The sequence below is a fragment of the Paramisgurnus dabryanus genome, chromosome 10 (genome assembly GCF_030506205.2).
Source record: "Paramisgurnus dabryanus chromosome 10, PD_genome_1.1, whole genome shotgun sequence".
Classification (NCBI taxonomy): domain Eukaryota; kingdom Metazoa; phylum Chordata; class Actinopteri; order Cypriniformes; family Cobitidae; genus Paramisgurnus; species Paramisgurnus dabryanus.
Genome location: NC_133346.1, coordinates 1012825 through 1035388, shown reverse-complemented (window position 1 = coordinate 1035388; position 22564 = coordinate 1012825). Strand labels below are relative to the sequence as shown.

Here is a 22564-nt window from a genome sequence, read left to right as displayed (position 1 = left end):
ATTATGCTTTTAAAAATGACTTAAATATCCCAATTTAACTAAGGCCTAGTCCTGGCTTAAGCTAAACCCTGTCTGGGAAACCACCCCTTGATGTCAGGAGGTAAAGTAATTCCTCCATATGTTTATTGAGTCTGATTGATTTCTTATTACTGGGTTAACAACTGATCAGCATTATTTTTAAACAGCTCCTAATTTTAGGAATTTATTAAAAAAATACAGTGATTGATTTTTATTTTTTGTGTGTTTAATAACACCATTTTATCAGCTCATTTATTTCAGTACACTTCAGATCACAATACTCCGTCACGATTTTGCAAAAAAAATCAGCAATGTTAACTTTTAAGGCTACGGTTTTACCCTTACGAAAATAAACCGTGATTTTACTTCCAAAACCGAGGTTAATTTTTTGGGTAAGGGTTGTTACTTGTGACGCAAGATAATGAACGAGAAAATATTTTACGTTTATGAAATCATTTATTTTTTTATATCCCGTGTCAATAATATTTGTATTATTCAATAAGTGAAAAGATAACTTTTTAATTTACATTTACTTCTGGTGGCGTTTGCGTTTCCGGTCACCTTGAGCGTCTTTCGTCATCTTTTTGAGCGGGAAAAATCCTGTCAGAACAGAAGCTCCTCTCTGAAGAAACTAGTGTCGTCCAGTTAGAGATCGCATCACTTTAAATAATTACTTAAATAACCATGTAACGCGTGGAATTAGGTAAGTAGTTTACATCATTGTAAGCACATTATTGTTGTGTGTTTATTCTGAAAATGTGCGGTAGAAATGATGTTTCTCTTTAAAAACACCGAAAAATAACAGCATACGAGAGTTCAAATATTTGTATTAATTGTTTCTTTAAATGTATGACACACACCAGCCTTTATTTCAACAAGAAAATGTTTATTAATTGAAAGACAAGCCACAAATTTAAGAAAACAACACTAATAAGCTAGCCTGAGCTCAAGTCTGAAATATTCAGAAAAAACAAACTACATGTGTCTTGGATAATTCCTATATTTTCCTCATATTGACACACTAAAATGTTAATATATAATTTTATAAATATAAAAGTTCCCCAGTTTTGTTATCCTTCATGTAAAATACACAATACAAATAACTCTACACGTATTAGTTAGCTTTTACCAATTCTCAGAGGATATAATTTACTAAGAGGTAAATTGGAACAACACACAGAAAGGAAAAAATACATACGTACTGTATATGTAAGATACAAGATATCATCCAAATCCATAGAGAGGGGGGACAAAAAAATCACAATTTACACTTTCAAAGATATTAATCATTAAACTGCTGAAAAGTAAGGGACTTTAAATAAATATCCTTCCATTTTCTCTCAATATTTACATGTGGGACATGTTTTTTCTCAGAGTACCACGATACTTGTGCTTGCATTTGAACGCGCTACAGCAGGCCATGACTTACTACGTAAACAGTCGAATGGCACTTAAAATATTCCTCAAAAATAAAGAAAACCAAGTGTGTAATTCTACGTACAATAGAAAGGAAAGCGAGATCATGATGACAATGGTAGTGCAGCTCTTACAGTTCGATTCATGAAGTTTGGGTGCCTTTAAACTGTGTGTGCTATCATAGGTTTATGTGGTGGTGCTGCTGAAGGTCCATCTGTTGGCTTGTTCTGGAGGTCTTAATGAAATCAAAGGCACTGTCGTCTACGGTAAGTGAAGCTTCTGCGGCATCCCGGGGGTTGATATGTTGATATCAGCGTGTTTTCAAGTAATTGCTAATTTTTGTTACAAATGAAAAGTACTGGTGTGCCCTTGTGTGATTTAGCTGTATCGTGAATCTTCAGCTGTATTTTGGCAAGGTTCGAGTAGAAACAGGCATGCGGTTTGAAATGAACGCACTGAACTGATCTATAGCTTCTGGCACATTGTCCAAAATAAAAATATGAGAGAGAAGCAACTCATAATATCGTAGCAGCACATAAAAAAAGGCATGCAAGACCAAGAGCACTTTGAGTGTCATCACACGAGATCAAGACATCTATTAAACTATCCAGTGAAGAGCTGTGTGCTCCAGGCACCAAAAGACAAAGAAAGAAGAAAAAAGTCATTTTGTTAGGAAAACCATCCAAAACAATTAAAGGTAAATCACATAATCTCAGAAGTAAGTTACAGTCCTGTAGGATATCTTTAGTTCATTACTGTTGAGAAGGTGACGTTGCTGTGTGTTCCGAACATTGCACATGACACAGAAATATAAATCAACCTCATGATTATCATTAACTCAGACACAGATATCAGAACACAGCAATGATCAGGATGGGTTTTCCTGTTCAAATTAATCATTAATAGAGATATACTAACAGACAGATTCATCTCTCACAGTAAAATTAAAGAAATATTCAACTTTTATAAAAAATAATCCTGATCATTTCCTCACCCCCATGTCATCCAAGATGCTTGTCTTTCTTTCAGTCAAGAAGAAATTAAGTTTTTGAGGAAAACATTCCAGGATTTTTCTCCATATAGTGGACTTTAGTGGACCACAACAGATGACAGTTTCAATGCTGCTTTAAAGGACTCTAAACGATCCCAACCAAGACATAAGGGTCTTATCTAGCAAAACCATCATCATTTTTCCCTCAAAAAATTACTTTTAAACCTCAACTTCTTGTCTTGCACTAGCCGTGTGACGTTCCACGTTACGTATTACATAATCACTTGGATAGGTCACGTGTTACATATGTGAAACGCACATTTGCGGACCATTTAAAACAATAAACTGACACAAAGACATTAATTTGTATCATTCCACATAAAAATGGATGGAAAATGGACTGCATTTATATAGCGCTTTTTACAGACCTATGGCCATCCAAAGCGCTTTACAATTAGCCTCACATTCACCCATTCATATACCGACGGTGGTGTCAGCCATGCAAGGTGCCATCCAGCTCGTTGGGTGTCTTGCTCAAGGACACCTCGACACTTGGTCCGGTGGAGTCGGGGATTGAACCACCAACCTTCCGGTTTGTAGACAACCTACATGAACCACTGAGCCACTGCCGACCCATACAACAACATCTGAACACTCCCCTTTCTTCACACTTGTAAACACTGGAGTGGTACGTGATTATGTAATATGTAAGATCACGCAACACAGCGGCTAGTGCAAGATGAAAAGTTGTGGTTTAAAATGATTTATTTTTATTTTTTGGTGAAAATGATAATCGTTTCGCTAGAATAGACCCTTATGCCATGGTTGAGATCATTTAGAGTCCTTTTAAGCTGCACTGAAACTGCAAACTGTTGAGGTCCAATCATAGACTATAAAAAAAGATGGACGACGCGACGTCGCCTCCCTCCATTGTAATGAATTGAAGCCAAAAATGTCCGACCATGGTCGCCGCCATGTTGCGTAAAAACGTCAGTTTGGAGTCAAGGCATGCGCAGAAGGAATCGTCACTTGAGCCAAACTTCTGCCCAAATGCTTGCGCGACCAATTCAACCACGCCAATCATAACAACACGGCCCGTTTCTATAGCATCAAATTACTAGCTAAAATGAAACTTATCATAAAAATGAAGACTTGAACATATATCAGCGTGATAACAACTACTTGAAAGGACCAGAACCATGTTTCGTAAACTTTTATTGGAAGTGTAAATATTTTACACTTTATAAATAAATAAAAATATTTTATTTATTTAGTCCCATTCGTTTGAATGGAGAGGGCGGGGTTTATGACTTGTACTGCAGCCAGCCACCAGGGGCAGATCAAAGAGCCAGCGGCTTCACTATTCAAGACTTATGAGCCGGGTCCAATAAAGACCATTATATGGAGAAAAATCCTGGAATGTTTTCCTCAAAAATTTCTTCTCGACTGAACAAAGAAATACATAAACATCTTGGATGACATGGGGTTGAGTAAATTATCTGAATTTTTTTATGAAAGTGGAGTAATCCTTTAAGAGTCATAATACAGGTGAATAAATCAAACATCTGTGTACACAGTCAGTTACAAAAAAATGAATCAAGTTTTTTATGTCAGTAGTAAAGACAATTGAAACACGTAACTACGGTTTTCCAGTGTTTTCATTATAGGACAGCAGTCGATAAGAAGTCAAGTACAAAAGAAATCGTATCTGTCCATACGGTGGTCCGAGTGAAACCAAACGGTGGACTTCATCTATAACATATATATAACGGATGCGGTTATCCCAAATCCAGCACTTAAGAGATATAAGAGTGTCTTTTACGGCATTACAACCATCAGGTTAACACCCCGTTTCCATTTCATAGTTTATTAAAAAACCAAACAAAACCAAACAAACAACAAGCTATTACTAAATTAAACACCACTTCTGACTGCCAGCTATACATGCAGGTAAAAAACAAAGAATGACTTTTAACGGTAATCATATATTTGTATACCTATAGATATTTATATTGTAGCATATCCACGTTTGGTACACAATACAAATATTCACTTTTGTGGGGGTCAGCAATTAATTTAAATCACATGACAACATGTGGGCCAGCAAAGAATGACACAACTCTAGACGTCAGGACTCGTTGTGTCATTGAGACCAGCAGTGCTGGTATATGAGGTAGGGTGACAAGGTACAAACACACAACAATCAAACGACAAACACCCCGCACTCGAGCTCTCACGTACGTACCGACAAACACGCGCGCACACACATGCACAACGTCCTTCACTGAACTCCAGTGGATAAAGGACAGGACAAGCCTGGACAGCTGAGCGACAGACACGTCACGGCCTCCGTCCTGAATTTTCATGCAATAACCGCTGGTGTCAGAGCACAAATCCAGCCAAAGTCCACGGCGATCAAATCAGAAGGCAGATGTCTACACACGCGAGACTATGAATATTCTCCAACGGTGTGGTTTTCAGTCTGAACCGAACCGAACGACCTCCTCACGGTCGCATTAGCGTCTAGATGGAATGAAAAGCTGTTGTTTGAGTTAAGGCACTAAATTGAACCCGAGGTACAGAAAATCCCTGACATTCACTCTGCAATGTCGCACAGGTTTGAGAGGCAACAGAGCTTCAATAAAGCCCTAGGACAGCCGGTCGTCTCTCACTCCTGTGTTTTTGGTCCCAACTGTAAAAAAATGAAACTCCCAAGAGCCACGACACATTTTGTACATGCAGCATATATATGTACAACGACAGACGTCTTCTTCAGCCTACCAAACAGCAACAAGTCTACGAACAGAAGGCAATTGGAAACACTCGGAGGACTGCAGAGTACAGAAGGTGAAAAGGCGGCAAGCTCATTATATGTTCAGTACGGTCGTCTGGCCTGCTTCCATCATAGCAGCACAGTTATACAGCCAGCGAGACTTTACACTCTCTAACCAAACGGCAAACGGCAAGCAACTTTTGGCCAATTACGTCTTCTAAACCAAACTGTAAACAATGATCAGTACAATAAAATCGAGAAGTGATAAATATTGACTAGGCAAACGGTATATTCTCATGTGGAGTTAGTGGCTTGGATTTGAGTTCTGTGTCATTAAAAAACAACAACAACAACGACGACAACAAATGTCTCCTATTAACACGAGGGCTTCAGTCATTACAATCAGCATCTCGTCACATCTTCAAGTGTGGATTTACTTTGAGTAGTTCATCAGAACTTTGCAGATGACCCACCGTAGAGCTTCAGATGGGTCGAAGAGAAGCAGCTGTGCATCGTGTTTCTGTGATGTAAACCGTCGTGTAGATTACGTCTCATTAAAGATGAGAATGGACGCTTACAGACAGACAGAGAGATGGTAGTGAGAGAGACAAAAGACAGGAGAAGAGAAACAGACGTCTCGGGCATTCACACAGAGGCGTACGTGTTTCCCACGCTGCCGCAGTGGCGAATGGTGCTGGTTCCGGTTGAGCCAAGGATGAGCTCGGTGTGACTGCCGGTGGTTTGGGGTAAAGATCCGAGCATGTTGGGCTGGACCACGCCCACCACCGCGCTGCTGCCGTCCTCCATAGCCCCCACTTGGAGAACCTGAATCACCTCCGTCTCTGCCTTTTCTCTCTTGGCGAGCGGCTCGTCTGACTCGTCGACCTCCTCGTCCAGGTCGCTGTCCATCTCGCTCACCTCATCTGTCGGGAAAAGGAATAAATTGCAGTATGGTGAAACAGTGTACCAAGAATGGGATAATGGAAATTCCGATGATTAAGTATTTAAGAACAAACGAAGTACTGATCCACAGGACCACATGGGGTTAGAGATGCACCGATTGCAATATTCTTGGCTGATTTCGATTTTTCTGTTGGTGTGATTTTCTTTTGCCACTGGTCGATCGGTGCATCTCTACATATGGTATGTACAGTCCAATACCTTTGTCAATATTGGCCGGTGACATGGTGTTCAGGTCCTGAAACTGTGATTGAAACAGCAATTAATATTAGATAAAGACTTCATAGCTCTTCACAGCTCATATTCTGGGCTACACAAACAAACACAGTCCACACCTCTCCCATAATTCCAATGGCCGTCTCTCCGGTTGCCTGGGCGACACGGTGCTCCACCAGGTAGAACATGTACTCGTCATACAGCAGACGGATAAGGTGAAAAGAGCCGAAGCTAGCAGCGCTTCTGAGGGTCAAATCTCTAATGACCATCGAGCTGTAATGAGTGTGCAAAGAGAACCGTTTTTACTTAACAGAAGGGTTAGTTTGTTTGACTGGTGTGTGTGAAAGTAGTTCAGAAGTCAGACTCTGAAAACAAGGATTTTGTTTTTGGTCTAAGCAGATTTAGGAAGGTTTGAAGATATCTGGCCTTATTTCTAGAAGTAAAGTGCCACTGATAACACATTATGGGCCAGATAACAGCTTGTGTCAGCGCAAACCATAATTTTGGCTTAAAATAATGACTGTCGAGATTTACTAAAGACAAGCAGTAAATAATTAGCGATGAAAAAGGTGTGGTTTTGTTATTTTTGCGAATTACCTTATTGCATATGCATTTCTAGGAGTTTCCCTTTTCAGACACAAAATTTATTGGAGGAAATTTTTTAAATGATTCACACAACACGATTTACTAATGTTTGCTCGAGTGTTATTACTGGTATTTGCACCATTATTTAATGTCGAAAAAAGCATGTCTTAAATCATTTTGCGCTTGAAATGGTTGCAATTGTTGCTGATAGGAGGCGGCATCACAGAGATGAGAAAGCGCATGGTACAACGCAGAGGATTTTTTTAACACAAAACAGTCTATTTGGAATGCCAGAGGAACATTTAATTCAAAAATATTGTTTGCCAAGCAATGTTATTTTTTATTTGCTGAGGAAATAAAAGAGGAGGCACTAGAAGTCATACAATACCAAATATACTAGTCAACATTTGAAGTGGATCAAAAACTTTCATCCAAGTTGTCCTAAGACAAGAACGGATATTGGGTATTTTAAGACAACTTTTAGGAAAGGTTTTGATCCACTTCAAATGTTGACTAGTGTATTTCAAAACTTCTTGTAAACCCTCATTTTTTGTCAGTGTACTTTGGCTTCATTAGCTGTGATATCCGTGGTGCTGAACTCAAGCGCATCAGGTGTTAGTAGATCACCTGCACCTCATCAGCTCTGCTTATTTGCAACCCTGAACTAATTTGCGCTGCTTTTAGTAGATTGCGTTGGTCATTATGGAAATCAACTGTTGCGACTGTTATTAAATTTGTGCCTTTTTAGTAAATGACCTACAGATATCATCAGTGCTTTATGGGAATTGCGCTCTCACTCTAATTTCCCCCGTTTAGTAAATGTGGCCCTTAGTGTCTGTTATTATATTTCCAATAACATAATGACGAACAATTGAGGTACTAAACATATGTAACAATGTAAGCTGCTTTAAAGATTTTGAGAAGTCTTGCCTGTAGAAGGACCATTTGAGCAGGAACTGGCGCGCTGCTTTGGGGAGACTCAGTGGTTTATCTTCAAACGGCTTGAGAACTTGAGCGACCACATTGTCCAGCCAAGCTGCCCACTGTTCCAATGAGCTCTGCTGCTGAAGGGTGGCTTTAAAATCCAGCTCTAGACGCTGGACAACCCCCTCTTCACACTGACACACCCACGAGGCTTGTTCCTGTAGGTTATCACCACACAAGTCTTCTGAATAACGTCTCGTAAATGAATGCACATTCTTCAAAACACTCCTTGGAGCTTTGAGGAAAAGTAGCCATGGATAATTTGACGTACCTGCACGTTGGCGAAGTCCACGCGGTTGAGGTCGCTAAGCATCTGGTTGATCTGGGAGGTGTTCTGCAGGACCGCACGGGCTGCCTGCGCCAGATGATTCAGAGACGTGTATCTGCGGAGGGTTTGAGCAAAGGCACTAACAGCTGAAACCTGCAAGAGTAGATGAAGTCAGAATATACGGAGAGGATGAAGACATTATTACTGGAGCTAAATTTGAATGGACTGAATTGTGTTAGTAGGGCAGGTTACACTCCACAGTCTGACCTTGGTTTGGATCATTCTCTGGGGAATACTGCTCATGGCGTTGGTGAGCCAGCCCTCAAGGCTTTTGGCAAAATTACGGATGGCTTGAGTCAAGGCACCTGGTGATTTAAGTTAAAAGGAAGAGGTCAGAAAGGTCTTTGTAATTAAACGACAGAAAAGTGACCTTTAATAAGCCAGCAGTCTTAGCAAACGTTTCCACAAACAACACTGAAGAAATGACTATGGAACAGGTGTTGCAAACATTGTGATCATAATTTCAGAAAAATCTCTTGCATCACTCACTAGGAATAGGTCTCAGAACATCAGGGATAAGGATCTCCACGAGGGCCTGATACATCAGATGATCACAAGCATTCATCCACTTCAGGACTGCCTCATTTCGGCAGATCAGGATCAGTTGGGCCCGTGGCAGACGGCCCTCGATTTCACACATCCCGCTGCACGACAATCATTGCAAGTCAAATATCATGTTTCTTTTTTTGTTTAAACTATTAGTTGCTGATAGGGCTGTGACGTGAAACTATCCCAGCGAGATGTCTTCAAGTTTGTGTGAATGCAAACTGTCAGCAGACTTATTTGTAAGGGGAGGCAACTGATATCAGTGATGGGATGGAACAATCCAGGGCTCGAGCACCCACTGAAATGACCAAGCACATATGTGACCAGTCACGGAAAGTAGGGACACAAGTCGGATCTGGGCATTTTGAGTTATTCGCAGATTCTGAAAGTGCAAAGTTTCTAAGCTTTCCAACGATGTGTAACACATGGAAATCTGATAAGATTTGGAGAAGTTGTGGCCATTTGAATATAGGAACTCAGAAATACTCAAACCGAGAAAATCGAGACGAAAGGGACTCTTCTTTTCAGCTGGGGGAGACAATAGGGCTCATTTACATCTCATTTTGCTAAGCCATGCCCCCTGTAAAACCCTTTTTGAGATGTTCTAGCATCATATGTAGTATTTTATGACCAAATGACAACCCGCAAAAATAAACATGACTCTTTTACCTTTGTGGGGATCACAAGTCGAATCCAGTCTGTTTCAGATTATCCAATGACCATATTTGTCCACAAATGCGTATAATCCGTGAAATATAGATTGTTTACATCAGATTTCGCATGAATGTCTGGTAATACAATATAATATATAATCTGAAGACTATTTAAATCGTAACATGTAAGGGTATATGAGCTTACACTCCGTTAAACACATGAACCCGCCTTCAAAGTTTGTATTTAAAATAGGGAAGTAGTATAATAGATCATCCAAACAGCGCCGTCAAAAACGTGACATCCTTTAGAGAGGTTACCAATCGCTCGCTCGTTCCTCCATCAGCCAATGACTTCATGGAAAATATTGATATACAAAACATGTAGCCAATTATATGAAGAATACAACTATATCTGTGTAACTTCTGTGTGTTTGGACTCATGCTGCGCTGCAAGAACTGACATACAGATGATGTCAAAGTACCGCGAGAGCGAGTCGAAATTAAACTACTCCGTAAGATTTCTTGAAGCGCTCTCGCGGTACTTTGACGTCATCCTACTGCGGCGCCGCATCAAGTCAGTGACGCGGCTGACGTACGATGCGGCTGACTGTTATTTGTTCCGCCCCAGCTTCTTTTATTTTTCTTTAGTTTTGTGCGCCCGAGCTTTACAGTCTGGGGAGACGCAGGCTATAAGTTTGAAAAAAAAAAACTTAGCAAACATGTCTGAGGAACAGGGCAGCGCGTCACTACAGTCACGTGACTTCACGCTCGAGCCGGAAGAGAAGACAATGCTGAATAAAGTCGTAATTCTGCTATTTTTGGACCAAACTGTATTTTCGATGCATCAACACAATCTTACTGACCCACTGATGTCACAAGGACTACTTTGATGATGTTTTTATTAACTTTCTGGACATGGAAACCATACATAGATTTTCAATGAAAGCGAAAGCTCTCGGACTTAATCTAACGATAAAACATCTTAAACTGTGTTCCGAAGATGAACGGAGGTCTTCCGAGTTTAGAACGACATAAGGGTGAGTCATTAATTAATTAATCATTTTCATTTTTGGGCGAACTATCCTTATTTAGTAGTCACGCTGTTCCCTTTGGGGGCGGAGGCGAAAACAAAAGCTTATATAGTATGTAAATATACACACAGACAATGACGCCCCCCGCTGCACGCTAGAATCTCCGGAAAAACAAGCCTATTTTAACCGCAAAATGTACGCTTTTAAATATACAAAAACTGCTATCTCAAACATGGAGAGGCTTCTTCGTGATCTCAACTAACAGATTCTGCAATAAAACGAAAATCACAAATTTCGAAAAAAAAAAACGTTGTTTCTCATTTTCTCGAAACTTGTGCTGCCGACTTGAGTCCCTGGTTTCCGTGACGGGTCACATATGCTCACTTGCTTCACATTTCATGTCTAAAACCATGCGAAAAAGTGCTTGGGCGTTTCAGAGCGTCTTCCTTGCTAAGTAACCTAAGCATTGCTTGACATTGTGACAAAGAAACGTCAAAGAATTCGGCGCCTATGAAAGCACAATGTTAAGAAATATAAATCTTATCATCATTTACATTTTTATATTTCAAAATATATGTATGCATTATATTTAAGCTTATATGCATTCTAATCGTGGTGGTAAAATACTTCACAGCCCTAGTTGCTGACTTGAATGACATACCTGTTTTCTGTAATGGTGACGCCCTCTATTGAGTTGGATGGAGAATAGCGCCAGAAAGTCTGCCACAAGTTCTCTATTAGATTAAACTGAAGGTTTACCACCACATCCAAAATGGCCTGTAAGGAAAAACAGTCACAGAACAACTTCAAACTATAATTCAACACGCCTCAACGAGCGGTGATCATAACCGATATCCTGAACGGCCAACCTCGCAGTGTTCTCTGTACAGCGTCTGAAGGGCTTTGATGTCCTCTGAGTTGATGCCTTCCACAGGCTCTCCGAGGTCAAGTTCAACAAACTCTGGCAGAGCTCTGGAGGCATCTAATAGAGCATAGAGAGTCATTTAGAAACACACAGCCAAAACAGAAGCACACAGTTGACGGTACTCACTGACTTCCATAATATGTTTTTCCTTCTATGGAAGTCAATGGTTACAATCAGCTGTGTGCTTACAACCATTTATCAAAACATCTTTAACAGAATAAAGAAATTCACACAGGTTTAGAACAACATGAGGATGAACGAATGATGGGTGAACCATCACTTTAAGCTTCATATTTACCCAGGAACTGCTGATGGTGCTGACTCTGAGCAATGAAGTTCTGCTCTGCAGTATTGGGAGTGTGCTGCCCACTGCTGAAGTTCTCCCCTGTCATGCCATCCACCTTCTGTAGTGGCTTGAATCTGGTATGGACAGAGAGATCAGTTACCTCATGATCAATGCAGAACACAAAAAACATTACAGACTCGAATGAGAGTAAATACTAATGAAGGTTAAAGGTGCCGTAGAATGTAAAACTGTATTTATGAATGCATAGATGAATAATAAAAGTTGTGTACATGGTAACATGGTACATTTGTTTCCTCCTCATGATGTAAACCTTGTGCATGCATAGACCAATCTTAACATAACATCAACTATGACATTACAGTCAAGATGTACGGCCCAACATTAAATCAAGTATAATGTCGTTGTTACAATGAAAAAAACTAAGTTGTGACTGCTGAGCTAGCGCTATATGCTAGTTAATGCTATAGACAAGTTTTTGAGCCGTTTCCGCTCTACGTCTTAAACTCCTCCCATCGATGCAACTCACTTCCGTTCTGGCGGGCTGGGTTTGTTTTGCTAGCTAGCTCTGTTATGCTGAGAAAGCACTGATATCGGAGTGACAAAGAGGATATAACAATTATAACATGAAGAAAAGTGGTTCGGGAACGACGTGTGCGATAGTTGGTTGCAAACACTCGAGAAAGCACCTGAACGAGTGGTTAGATAGAGTGCTACGACCACAAACCAGCTACGAAAAGGCAATGTCCATGCGCTCCATTGTTTACATTTTTTCGCAAGCCTGATACCGACTCGGACCTAGAGAGATATAGTAAAAACAGGTTAACGTTATTATTTATTTGCAGAGGCGGACACTACTTGAGTACTTTGAGTAAATTTTCCAGGCATCTGTGCTTTATCATCAGAGTGTTTGTCTTGGGAAATTTTTTTACTTTACTTTACTAATAAATGTTCACTACATTTTAAAGCATATAATCATACTGTGTATTCCTTTTATATTGCATATTAAAATGTATTTAATACCTAATTACATAAAAAATGTGTACTTTTACTTTCTTGAGTAAAAGTAAGTACTTTTTACTTCAGTAAAAATAATTCTAGATGTTCAATGTACTTAAATATTAATTATAAACCAAAAACTTGAAAATATGAAATGTAGTGGAGTACAAATTATGATAATATGCTTTGTAATGTATGTTTTCCAAAGAAAAACACTGATAAAATACAAATACATACTCAAGTAGTGTCCACCTCTGCTTATTTAATATGGAATATGTTATATATGTTTGTGTTCATTTTAAATATGAAGAGCTCTTTTCCAAAACACCATTTAAAAAAAATGACTTTGTCATGTCATTTTGCTGCTCCATCAACGTTTCATGACAACTCACTATATTTAAAATGTACTGCAACAAGCAGTTTCTTTCCAAACCGCAATAAGTCAAACAAATCTTATTCTCTCCCTCTCAATGTTTTCGGTGCTGATGCAGTGTTAAGACGTTCATATAAACAGCACCTAAAAGCTGTCTCAAACAACCAGCAAAAGTAATGAATATGTAAAATATTTCAATGAGACATTTTCATTGTTTATTAATAAACAGGTGTTCGGTTCATGATAATATCAGATCCAGTTCATGCGTCGGAGGATTTCAGATTGTCCATTGCTTTTCCATCTATTGCCATGGATTGTACGAAGTAAGTTAGGAGCAAATCTTGCTGTGTGTTATGCTGGGCCACGTCGTTATGTTATCCTTCCTGTTCTGCACTGAATTCGGGTGGCGGAGAGTAACGCAATCTCCAGTCAAAGTAGTAGAACCGTGTTCCCAAATTGCTGTGTTTACATCGGCAGACGCTGCGCAAAGCACTTCCGGCGGAAATGAAATGCATATGTGTAGAGTAATGGCGCCGCCCACGATTTGGCGCGTAAACTTGTCTATATGCTAGTTAATGCTATATGATAACGTTTAAGCTGAAGTTCTACTATTAACGTTACAGTTACGTTTTGCAGGTCCATACTGAAAAAAAAACACAAACATTTATAAAAAAATCTCCAAACAATTGATTATTCCTCAAAATTTGTATCTTCATCTGATACAGACTCAAACATAAGATCTGTTTACACACACACACAGAGCTACTGAAGGAGAAACAGCCAATCAGAGCAGAGCTCCTCATTATTATTCATGACCCTTTCAAATAAGGTAATAATAGACCATTTCATTATAAAGACAAATCCTAGGGTTGTAAATAGACATGTAAAACTGACTCTGGATCATTTTTGCACTTAATAAAGCCACAAACCTTCTATGTAGATATCAGAGAACAATTTTACAGATTATAACAATGCATTCTTTGGCACCTTTAACAAAAGTTTGACACTGCTGTATCAATACTTTGTTGGTGTTGAATGAAATACAAAAATATTTAAAATAGCCATTTCTGAAGTCAATTTTGCAATGCATTCTAGGATTCCATTGTGAAGTATGCAAGCCATGCTGTCCTAAATCATGAAGTTGCTATCCAAACAGACAAGGAAGGTCAGAGAGCCTAACACAGATGAGAATACCTCTGCTTCTGTTGGACGGGCTGCTGTCTCAATGCCATGTACTGCATGTCCTCCTGCAGCCGGTTCAGAGGAGAGTCCGGCTTCACGCGGATCCCATAATAGTGATATTTGGAGTTTCCCCTGAATTCAAGCAGGACACAATGATACTACTGTCAGTTTCCACCGTACATAAGTTAGAGAGATGGACAGTGTGGGGTGAGAGTTTACCGGGTGCCCAAGCGGCGAGTGCGTAGTCCCATAAAGATGGAGCGGATGAGTTTCCCGAAAGAAGCAGCATTAACTGGGTCGAGCTTCTGCTCCTGACAGTGACGCAGGTAGTGATTGTAGAGGGTTGAACGGGGCAGACTCACGCCCTCTGCTGTCTCATAGTTATCCAGTAACCACTGCAGCTGTAAAAGACACAACACAGATCTGTATCAGACACTACCACATCAATCGAGCTTTTAAAATGCCTCATTTTGTCACTGTTATTTAAAAGTAGAGCTCAACTTATAATATTCACCTTATACTCACGATACATAAAGAGACAGAAAACACAGAGAAACCCATCGGAAGTGTGGCAACATGTCCATGATACTTGGAACAAGTAGAGATTTAAATCTATTTTTAAAAACTGTGTACCATTGAAAGTATAACAAAAAAGATCTGTTTATGCAAACCATATAAATGTTTTCTACTGACACACTCGGTACGTTTACATGCAACAAATGATCTGTTTGTAATCGTATTGATGGCTCAATCGGAATTGAAAAGCCTTCATGTAAACACCTTAATCAATACGATTGAGGCCAATCAGATGCAAATTTGGATCGTATTGAAAGGGGTGGTGTAGTCCGATCTGTGATCCGAACATCAGGAGAAAAGTATGCATGTAAACGTGTGAATCTTAGTATTTTCTCAATCGAAATACATTGTGCACATCCGTAGAAGACTTGTGCTTAAGTTTACGTCTTATATTTACCTCTTATTTACGTATCACATGAATCCCATCACAGAAACATGCAATAGCAAGGCGATGGCAACGCAACACACATTAAGGTAATGGGGTCATGCGCTGTACATTCTGCAGTGTTAATGTCTTTCTTATAAAGCAATAAAATAGCGTTGTGCCATTCAAAAAGTGTTTTCATTGCCTATATCTGAAAACTTCTTAAGAACAACTTTATACATTTATAAAGAGATAAAGCATGAACTCAACGAGAGATGCAGTGCACTGCGTTGCCAAGTCCTCTGCTTTTTTGCAGACTTTCAGCGAGTTGTTTTTTTCTTTGAGTTAAAGTATTTTGTCCGTTAGTCATTAGTATTCGGGCTGTAAATTGTCAATGAGATGCTTTTGGGATAGTTTTGAATGTCTATTAGGCTAGTTTTGATTCAAGATTTTGGCAACCCTGGCTGTGCACTTCTTAATTAATAGGGATGCCCCGAAATGAATATTCTTGGACGAAAACTAAAAAAGAGGAAACCAAGGCCGACTACCGAAACCAAAACCCTGAAAAGAAATGATTATGCCAATTATTAGTACCATTGCATTTATGGCTATCACTGTGTACTAACTTTACTAGGGGTGTTTGACGGATCACAAAACTCACGGTTCGGATCACATTACAGTTTTTGAGGCACGGATCGGATTATTTTTCGGATCAGCAAAAAGGGGGTGGGAAAATCTAATAACACATAAAGATATTGCAAACATTTATGAAAAAGAACAAAGTTGTATATTATCAAGGACTGAAATTAGCATTAGGTACAGAAATCAAATTAAATGAATCATAACACTGTCTTTAGTGTATAAATTAAATATAATAATTTTTTTAGAGCTACAGAAGTGATTTTCTCTTTGTCTTGCGTTATTTGATTAACATTAATGACACAGACTTAAGTAGGTTAATTGAGGTTACTGTCTCTTTAAGAGCAAACAAGCACACACTGGTTTCTGACTGTAATCTAAACATACACTTAAGACATAAACAAATGTTTTTATTAGAAAAATAATACTGTGGAGATAATTTTGTTTGTATGTGTCCTGCAATAACAGAAAGATTTTATGTTCGTTTGTTTTTGGAAACGCGTCTCTCTCGTGTGCACTATTGAGGACACTTAAACGCGTGCGCACACAGAGACCGAGGGTGAATCCCAAACAGCGCAGCATAAACAGTCGCTCCACATAAAAACGTAACGTTGTTTTTCATTGATTTATTTGCCAAATGTGTGTTAATGGACTACAGTAGGAGAAACATTAGCGCGGTTCTCTCTAAACTTTACACATCCAGAGTTCTGATCTTTGAAGAGCATACTGTGATGATAACGTCTGGACCGGACACATTCAACCGCATGAGCCTCTCTGCGTACAGAAAGCTGCTCACTTTAGCGCCTTTTTATGGTTAAATACATCCACAACACATACATGTTGCTTCAGACAAGCACGTGCAGGTCTTGGTTTCTGTTTGCATCATCACAACATTTCGGCCATATTGGTTCGGTGATAAAAATTTTCGGTGGCCGAATATTCAGTGCATCCCTATTAATTAAAATTGCAATGTTTAGGGTGCATGTAAACTGTACTGTCGTACCCTACAATCAGATTAAATTTACTCGGATTGACAAAATGATGTGCATGTAAGCATAGCCACTAAAGAAACAAAAGTTTTAACAAAATTTTTGGTGAATTCTGTTTATTAATGCATGATTGATACGTGTTAACTTCAGTCAAGGGTCAATACACAAATGAATCAATAAATGACATGTTTAACTGTAGAGCAGCATAGCCCCATATCTTATAAAACATTAGAGAAAAAGCTACAGAGACAGGAAAAGCGTAAAGTACCGAAGCAGATAGCAAGGAGACAGGCAAAGCAAAGCTGTTCGTGGTTGTCATGGTTACAACTTACATGGCTGTTGAGCAGCGAACTTCTCTGACTGGACAAACCTTCAGACTTTTGGAGCGTCTCAATCGCCATTTCAATCTGATAGAGCAAAAGAATAAGGTAGAACAAAACAAAACAGAAAGAAAAAAATAAAATCAAACAAAGGCTGCAGCGACAGAGAGCTGTACTGAAACCACACAGACGAGCAGCAGAAAATGACCCGCCTACAGCATCCCAGCCACCAATCACACAGCACACATTTACTGTCATCCAATCACAACTCAACACAGAAGAAGAATATAGTTTTCACTCAAACCGACACCAGCACCACCAGCAATATAAAGTAAAATTTAAGAAGTTATAAGTTTGAATTTCATTTGTTAGCCTCGGGGTGATTTTAATTAATTAAAATTAATTCGATCTAATTAAAGTATTTGATATAATGATGGCATACCAGGGATGTTAAATTATTAGAAAAAAAGGCTCCATGGGCAATGTCCCCGTGTAATAAAAAATATTTACAAAAAAGATTCCTTGGTTATAAATACTAGGGCTGTCAAAAGATTAATTGCATGCAAAATAAACGTTTGTTTTTATATAATATATTTCTGTGTAATTATTTTGAATATGTAAATACACACATACATGTATAAATTTAAGAATATAGATATATATAAACAAATAAAAATATATGTAAATGCTTTTTTATATATGCATCATGTACAAATCTAGAAAAAAATATTTATATATAATATAAAATAAATCTAAATAAATAAACAAATATAAATAAATATATATGTGTAAATGCTTTTTTAAATATATACATGCAGGTGTGTGTATTTATATATACAAAATAATTACACAGTGCACACACACATGATGTAAAAACAAACTTTTATTTTGTATTGCGATTAATCTTTTGACAGCCCTAATAATTAACAGTAATGATTCCTGATTGGTTTGGTTTCATTATTAGAGACACACATAAGATGTAGTGCAGCACGTTTGTGTTTTCCACGTTCAGACGTCATCCGTGCGTTCCGTGACTGTGACTCACCGTGGCAGGAGAGGCTCTGGTGCTCTGCGCTGCAGTGTGAGGGGCGGAGCCGTCCATGGAGTTTCCTCCAATCAGATAAGCTCCAGAGCTGCTGATGATCTGACCTCCCGACAGGCCCATGGCCAGAGCGCCGTTGCCGTTACCGTTGTTGGACATGCTGTGCGTCGTTACCACGGTGCTCACCTGAGCCGAATTGCCCTGCGTATCGAAGTAGTTCCCGGCGTTGTTCTGGTTGTACAGCTGCTGTGGCTCGGCATAAGAATACGTCCGTCTACCGTACAACAAACAAACACTCAATGATTCTTTACGTTGTGAAGCGATACCAGCACGCTTGCTTTTCTTTAATTGACTTTGAAAAAACACAAGTCGTGTCTTGATGGCTTTCAGCTTCAGGTGAGAGTGCTGTTTCCATGGATACAGAAATCACCACAGCATAACTATTTTCATAGAGAACATTGCTTTTGATTGCCATTCTGATACGTGCTTTCGGCTGATGACATTTTATTTATAATAGCTAATTTAGGAGATCTAATCTTCATGCTGAGTGCATTTCTAAATGTGAAAGACCCAAATGGTGCTGAGAGAGAAACACAAGTTTCAGGTGAGATGTATGGAGGTGAATTTTCTTAAAGTGCTTTAGTGCAGAGGTACAGCAGCACATGATCACAAAAAGCTCTCGACCCTCTTACGCCGAGCACTCGCTGATACTTGTGGTCATTTTCAGGTGACTGAACACAATCCTCTCTTAGGTTTCAGTGACTGCAGCTTCTCTGCTGACATTACACAAACACACCTGTTTGTTAGCTTTTCATGTCAATCTGTATTTTTAAATGCTTTAAGGTCTATAATAAACATATTGCTGTCATCCGGTAGGCTATGAAAGCATTAACACTAGGTTGATGGTATCTAGTGATATATTGCAGAGGCCGATCTATCGGCCGATATTTTGCTTTTTTTATCTGCATCGGCTGGTTAATCTTTTAAATCTGAAAGTAAATCTCTCTTTTGCTTAAATTTGTTGTTTGTAACGAAAAGACACTCAGTTAGCCAAAGTCTGACAGACAGTGAAATAAATGACCAATCATTATTCACTTTTTAACGTGATGTTATATTGTGTCACACACAACAACACACTGGTTCAACACACATATTCAAACAGTGCCGTGAGATGTCAGATAACATATTAACATAATTAATAATTACATAATAAGACATAAGTAATTTAAAAGGGTATATTTATTAGGGATGCACCGATATCGATACCACATTTTCTAAAGTACTCGTTAAAAGTCCCCCGATACCTGGAATCGATTCCATGGTCTGAGAAATGTCTATGTTTGAGTGGCGTGTAAGGGGTTAATGCATCTTGTGTTGTCCAAAGAGGCAGAGTTTACAACAAACTGGAAAACTAGTCCTTTGTTTTTTTGTTAAATTATATTACCAAAGCTGTTACCTGTAAATTTAAATCTGTTTTTTTATTAAGTACTCGGTATCGGTAAGTACTGAAGTGCAAGTACTCGTACTCGTATTCCAAAAAAGTGGTATCGGTGCATCCCTAATATTTATAAATGTCATGAATAACACATGTTTATGTAGTTTCACCAATTTTCTTTTTATCTCTTATTTACTGTAATTATATTTGTGTAATATCGCCCATACAGTCTTAATATCGGCATCGGCCTTTAAAAAAAAAAAAAACATATCAAGTCGAACACTAATGGTATCTATAGCCTGTTTGGAACTATATTGTGAAGGATATTTCTTTAATATTTCAGTCCATCCAGGAATTTGCAACAGTTTTTGTGATTTTTGCAAAGAAAATGACAAATGAGAAATTTGTGGGGGAAAAATTCTCAAAAAATACTCATTCTCAAAAAAGTATACCAATGCTTGCCTTATTTTAAATTAATATTAAGATGTTCCCAAGTAATTAAATAATAAGGTAAAAATTACAAATAAACACTTCAAGATACAGATATACTGTTTGTTTTATGATTAACAAAGACAGCTGGTTTAAAAACTGGGTTGTAGGATGATTTAATAAAAAATTAATTAAAATAATTAAACACTTCAGCCGCATAAACGTTTGAAAAAAAAAGTTTGATATTAATAAGAACATATAAATCAATCTTTATCACCAACACTGAGATGTGCGTCACGTAATTGGGTTTTTTAAGGTTGTTTTTTAAAAAGATTAAAAAGACTGACCTAGTATTGCACAAAAGCTTAAAGTCCAAAACGACCTCTTCCCTAAACTGTGTGTTATTATTATGCATGTATTTAACCATCCATGTGCAAAGCCTAAAAGAAGTTCGGTCCTCATGCGCTGACAGGCGGCATGCAAGCATGTTTGCTTACACTGAGATAAGATGATAGTGGACAGATGCCTTTCTTTTGTGGCTCAAGTTTCCAACAACTTAATATAAGGACTACAAAACAATAAATTGTAATGCTTCACCCAGTTTTTGTCATTTATGTGAGAGAGCAGATGCGCCACACAGGTTTCACACAGACCTTTCGCGTATGACCTTTCAATTAAAAACATTTATAATTAAATGTAGTGATATGTGCTCAGGAGATTGTGATTGACTATTAACTGTGGGGCACAGGGTGCTAGAGAGAAATTTTTTTATGGGCGTTAGTAAAATAAAGACAGAATGTTTACCAAGTTGCTTACTCTGTATCATGACATAATATTATGAGATCTTTTTTTTAATTTTTGTGATTATTTTGCGATGAAATAAATGATGAAGGTCCGCAAAATAACGCTACATTTTCATGATTTTGCGCTATGTTCTGCAATTGTGAAAAACTGGAGAGACTGATATTTATTAGGCACAGAGACTGTAGGGACATGGCAGGAAATTATTGGAGAATAAAAAACAAGCATCTGTCGCATTAGCACCAATGTGTGTGGAACTGTAAACCTTGTGTACGAAAGAAACTCACATGGTTCCATTGGTGTAAACGCTGTTGTTTTCCTCCTGAACGTACTGCACCTGTGCCTGATACACATGCTGGACCTGTTGAACAGTCTGCGCCTGTAATCGCACAAAAACACACATCATCACACTAACAACCACACAATACAGACTGTACAAAACAATATTAGGGATGCGCCGATACCACTTTTTTGGAATACGAGTACGAGTACGAGTACTTGCATTTCAGTACTTGCCGATACCGATACTGAGTACTTAATAAAAAACATGATTCAAATTTACAGGTAACAGCTTTAGTCATATAATTTAACAAAAAAACAAGTGACTAGTTTTCCAGTTTGTTGTAAACTCTGCCTCTTTGGACAACACAAGAGGCATTAACCCCTTACACGCCACTCAAACATAGACATTTCTCAGACCGTGGTATCGATCCCTGGTATCGGGGGACTTTTAACGAGTACGAGTACTTTAGAAAATGTGGTATCGAGGCCGATACCCGATACCAGTATCGGTATCGATGCATCCCTAAACAATATATTAAGATTCAGAATGTTTGTGAAATACATTTATTAACACCCAAAACCTTTCTGACTACCTATACTGGTAATGCTTTTTTTAATACAACACAAACAACAGAACAGACATTTTACATTCATGCATTTGGCAGACGCTTTTATCCAAGGCGACTTACAGTGCATTACAAAGTACACATTTTTATCAGTAGCCTAAGTGTGTTCCCTGGGTTTGAACCCATGACCTTTTGCGCTGCTAACGCAATGCTCTACCATTGAGCTATACAGGAGAAGCATGTTGTTTGTTCGTTTTAAGGTATTACTTTGCATTTTTTTCTATTTTGCATCATTTCAACTCGAGCAGACATATGTATTGATAATGAAGTGGTTTAAGTGTATGTCTACCTGTTGTTGGATGGGTACCTGAGACGCCACCTGCTGTGCATTGACCGCAGGCTGCACAGGCACGCTGGTCTGGAGGGGAACGTTAGACGCGGAGTCAGCGCCTGCCTCTGGGGTCTGCATGGCGCCTAAAACACACAGCAAAGCATTTTTAACAACAACATCACTCCATGGCATACAACACAATCTAACGCGTGTTAATCTCAGAGAAATCTTTATGATATCAACAAGCAGCATGATCTGAGGTACCTTTATGTCTGATGTTTGTTTTATCTGTGCTTTATCTTTAAAATAAATTTTAAAGGAAAACACCACCATTTTTCAATATTTTACTATGTTCTTACCTCAACTTAGATGAATGAATACATACCTATCTTTTTTCAATGCGAGCACTTAATCTTTGTACAGTGCATTGTGAATGTGTTAGCATTTAGCCTAGCCCCATTCATTCCTAAGGATCCAAACAGGGATGAGTTTGTAAGCCACCAAAC

General features: G+C 38.6%; 1 protein-coding gene across 2 annotated transcripts in view; it reads right to left on the bottom strand.

Annotated features, from left to right (window-relative positions):
• Nucleotides 1-969: 969 nt before the first annotated feature.
• rfx3 (regulatory factor X, 3 (influences HLA class II expression)) overlaps nt 970-22564 on the bottom strand; it is a 30993-nt gene continuing 9398 nt past the window's right edge. For both annotated transcript variants that reach the window (XM_065264321.2, XM_065264313.2), the window contains exons 2-17: nt 22077-22201; nt 21167-21258; nt 18218-18488; nt 17185-17259; nt 14504-14685; nt 14297-14416; nt 11725-11846; nt 11371-11483; nt 11163-11278; nt 8761-8915; nt 8479-8576; nt 8215-8364; nt 7890-8101; nt 6494-6647; nt 6360-6402; nt 970-6121 (exon numbers count right to left, since the gene is read on the bottom strand). In XM_065264321.2, coding sequence (XP_065120393.1) covers nt 5844-6121; nt 6360-6402; nt 6494-6647; nt 7890-8101; nt 8215-8364; nt 8479-8576; nt 8761-8915; nt 11163-11278; nt 11371-11483; nt 11725-11846; nt 14297-14416; nt 14504-14685; nt 17185-17259; nt 18218-18488; nt 21167-21258; nt 22077-22196 — 2301 coding nt within the window. In that variant the 5' untranslated portion in view covers nt 22197-22201 and the 3' untranslated portion in view covers nt 970-5843. The remainder of the gene's footprint in view (nt 6122-6359; nt 6403-6493; nt 6648-7889; nt 8102-8214; nt 8365-8478; nt 8577-8760; nt 8916-11162; nt 11279-11370; nt 11484-11724; nt 11847-14296; nt 14417-14503; nt 14686-17184; nt 17260-18217; nt 18489-21166; nt 21259-22076; nt 22202-22564) is intronic.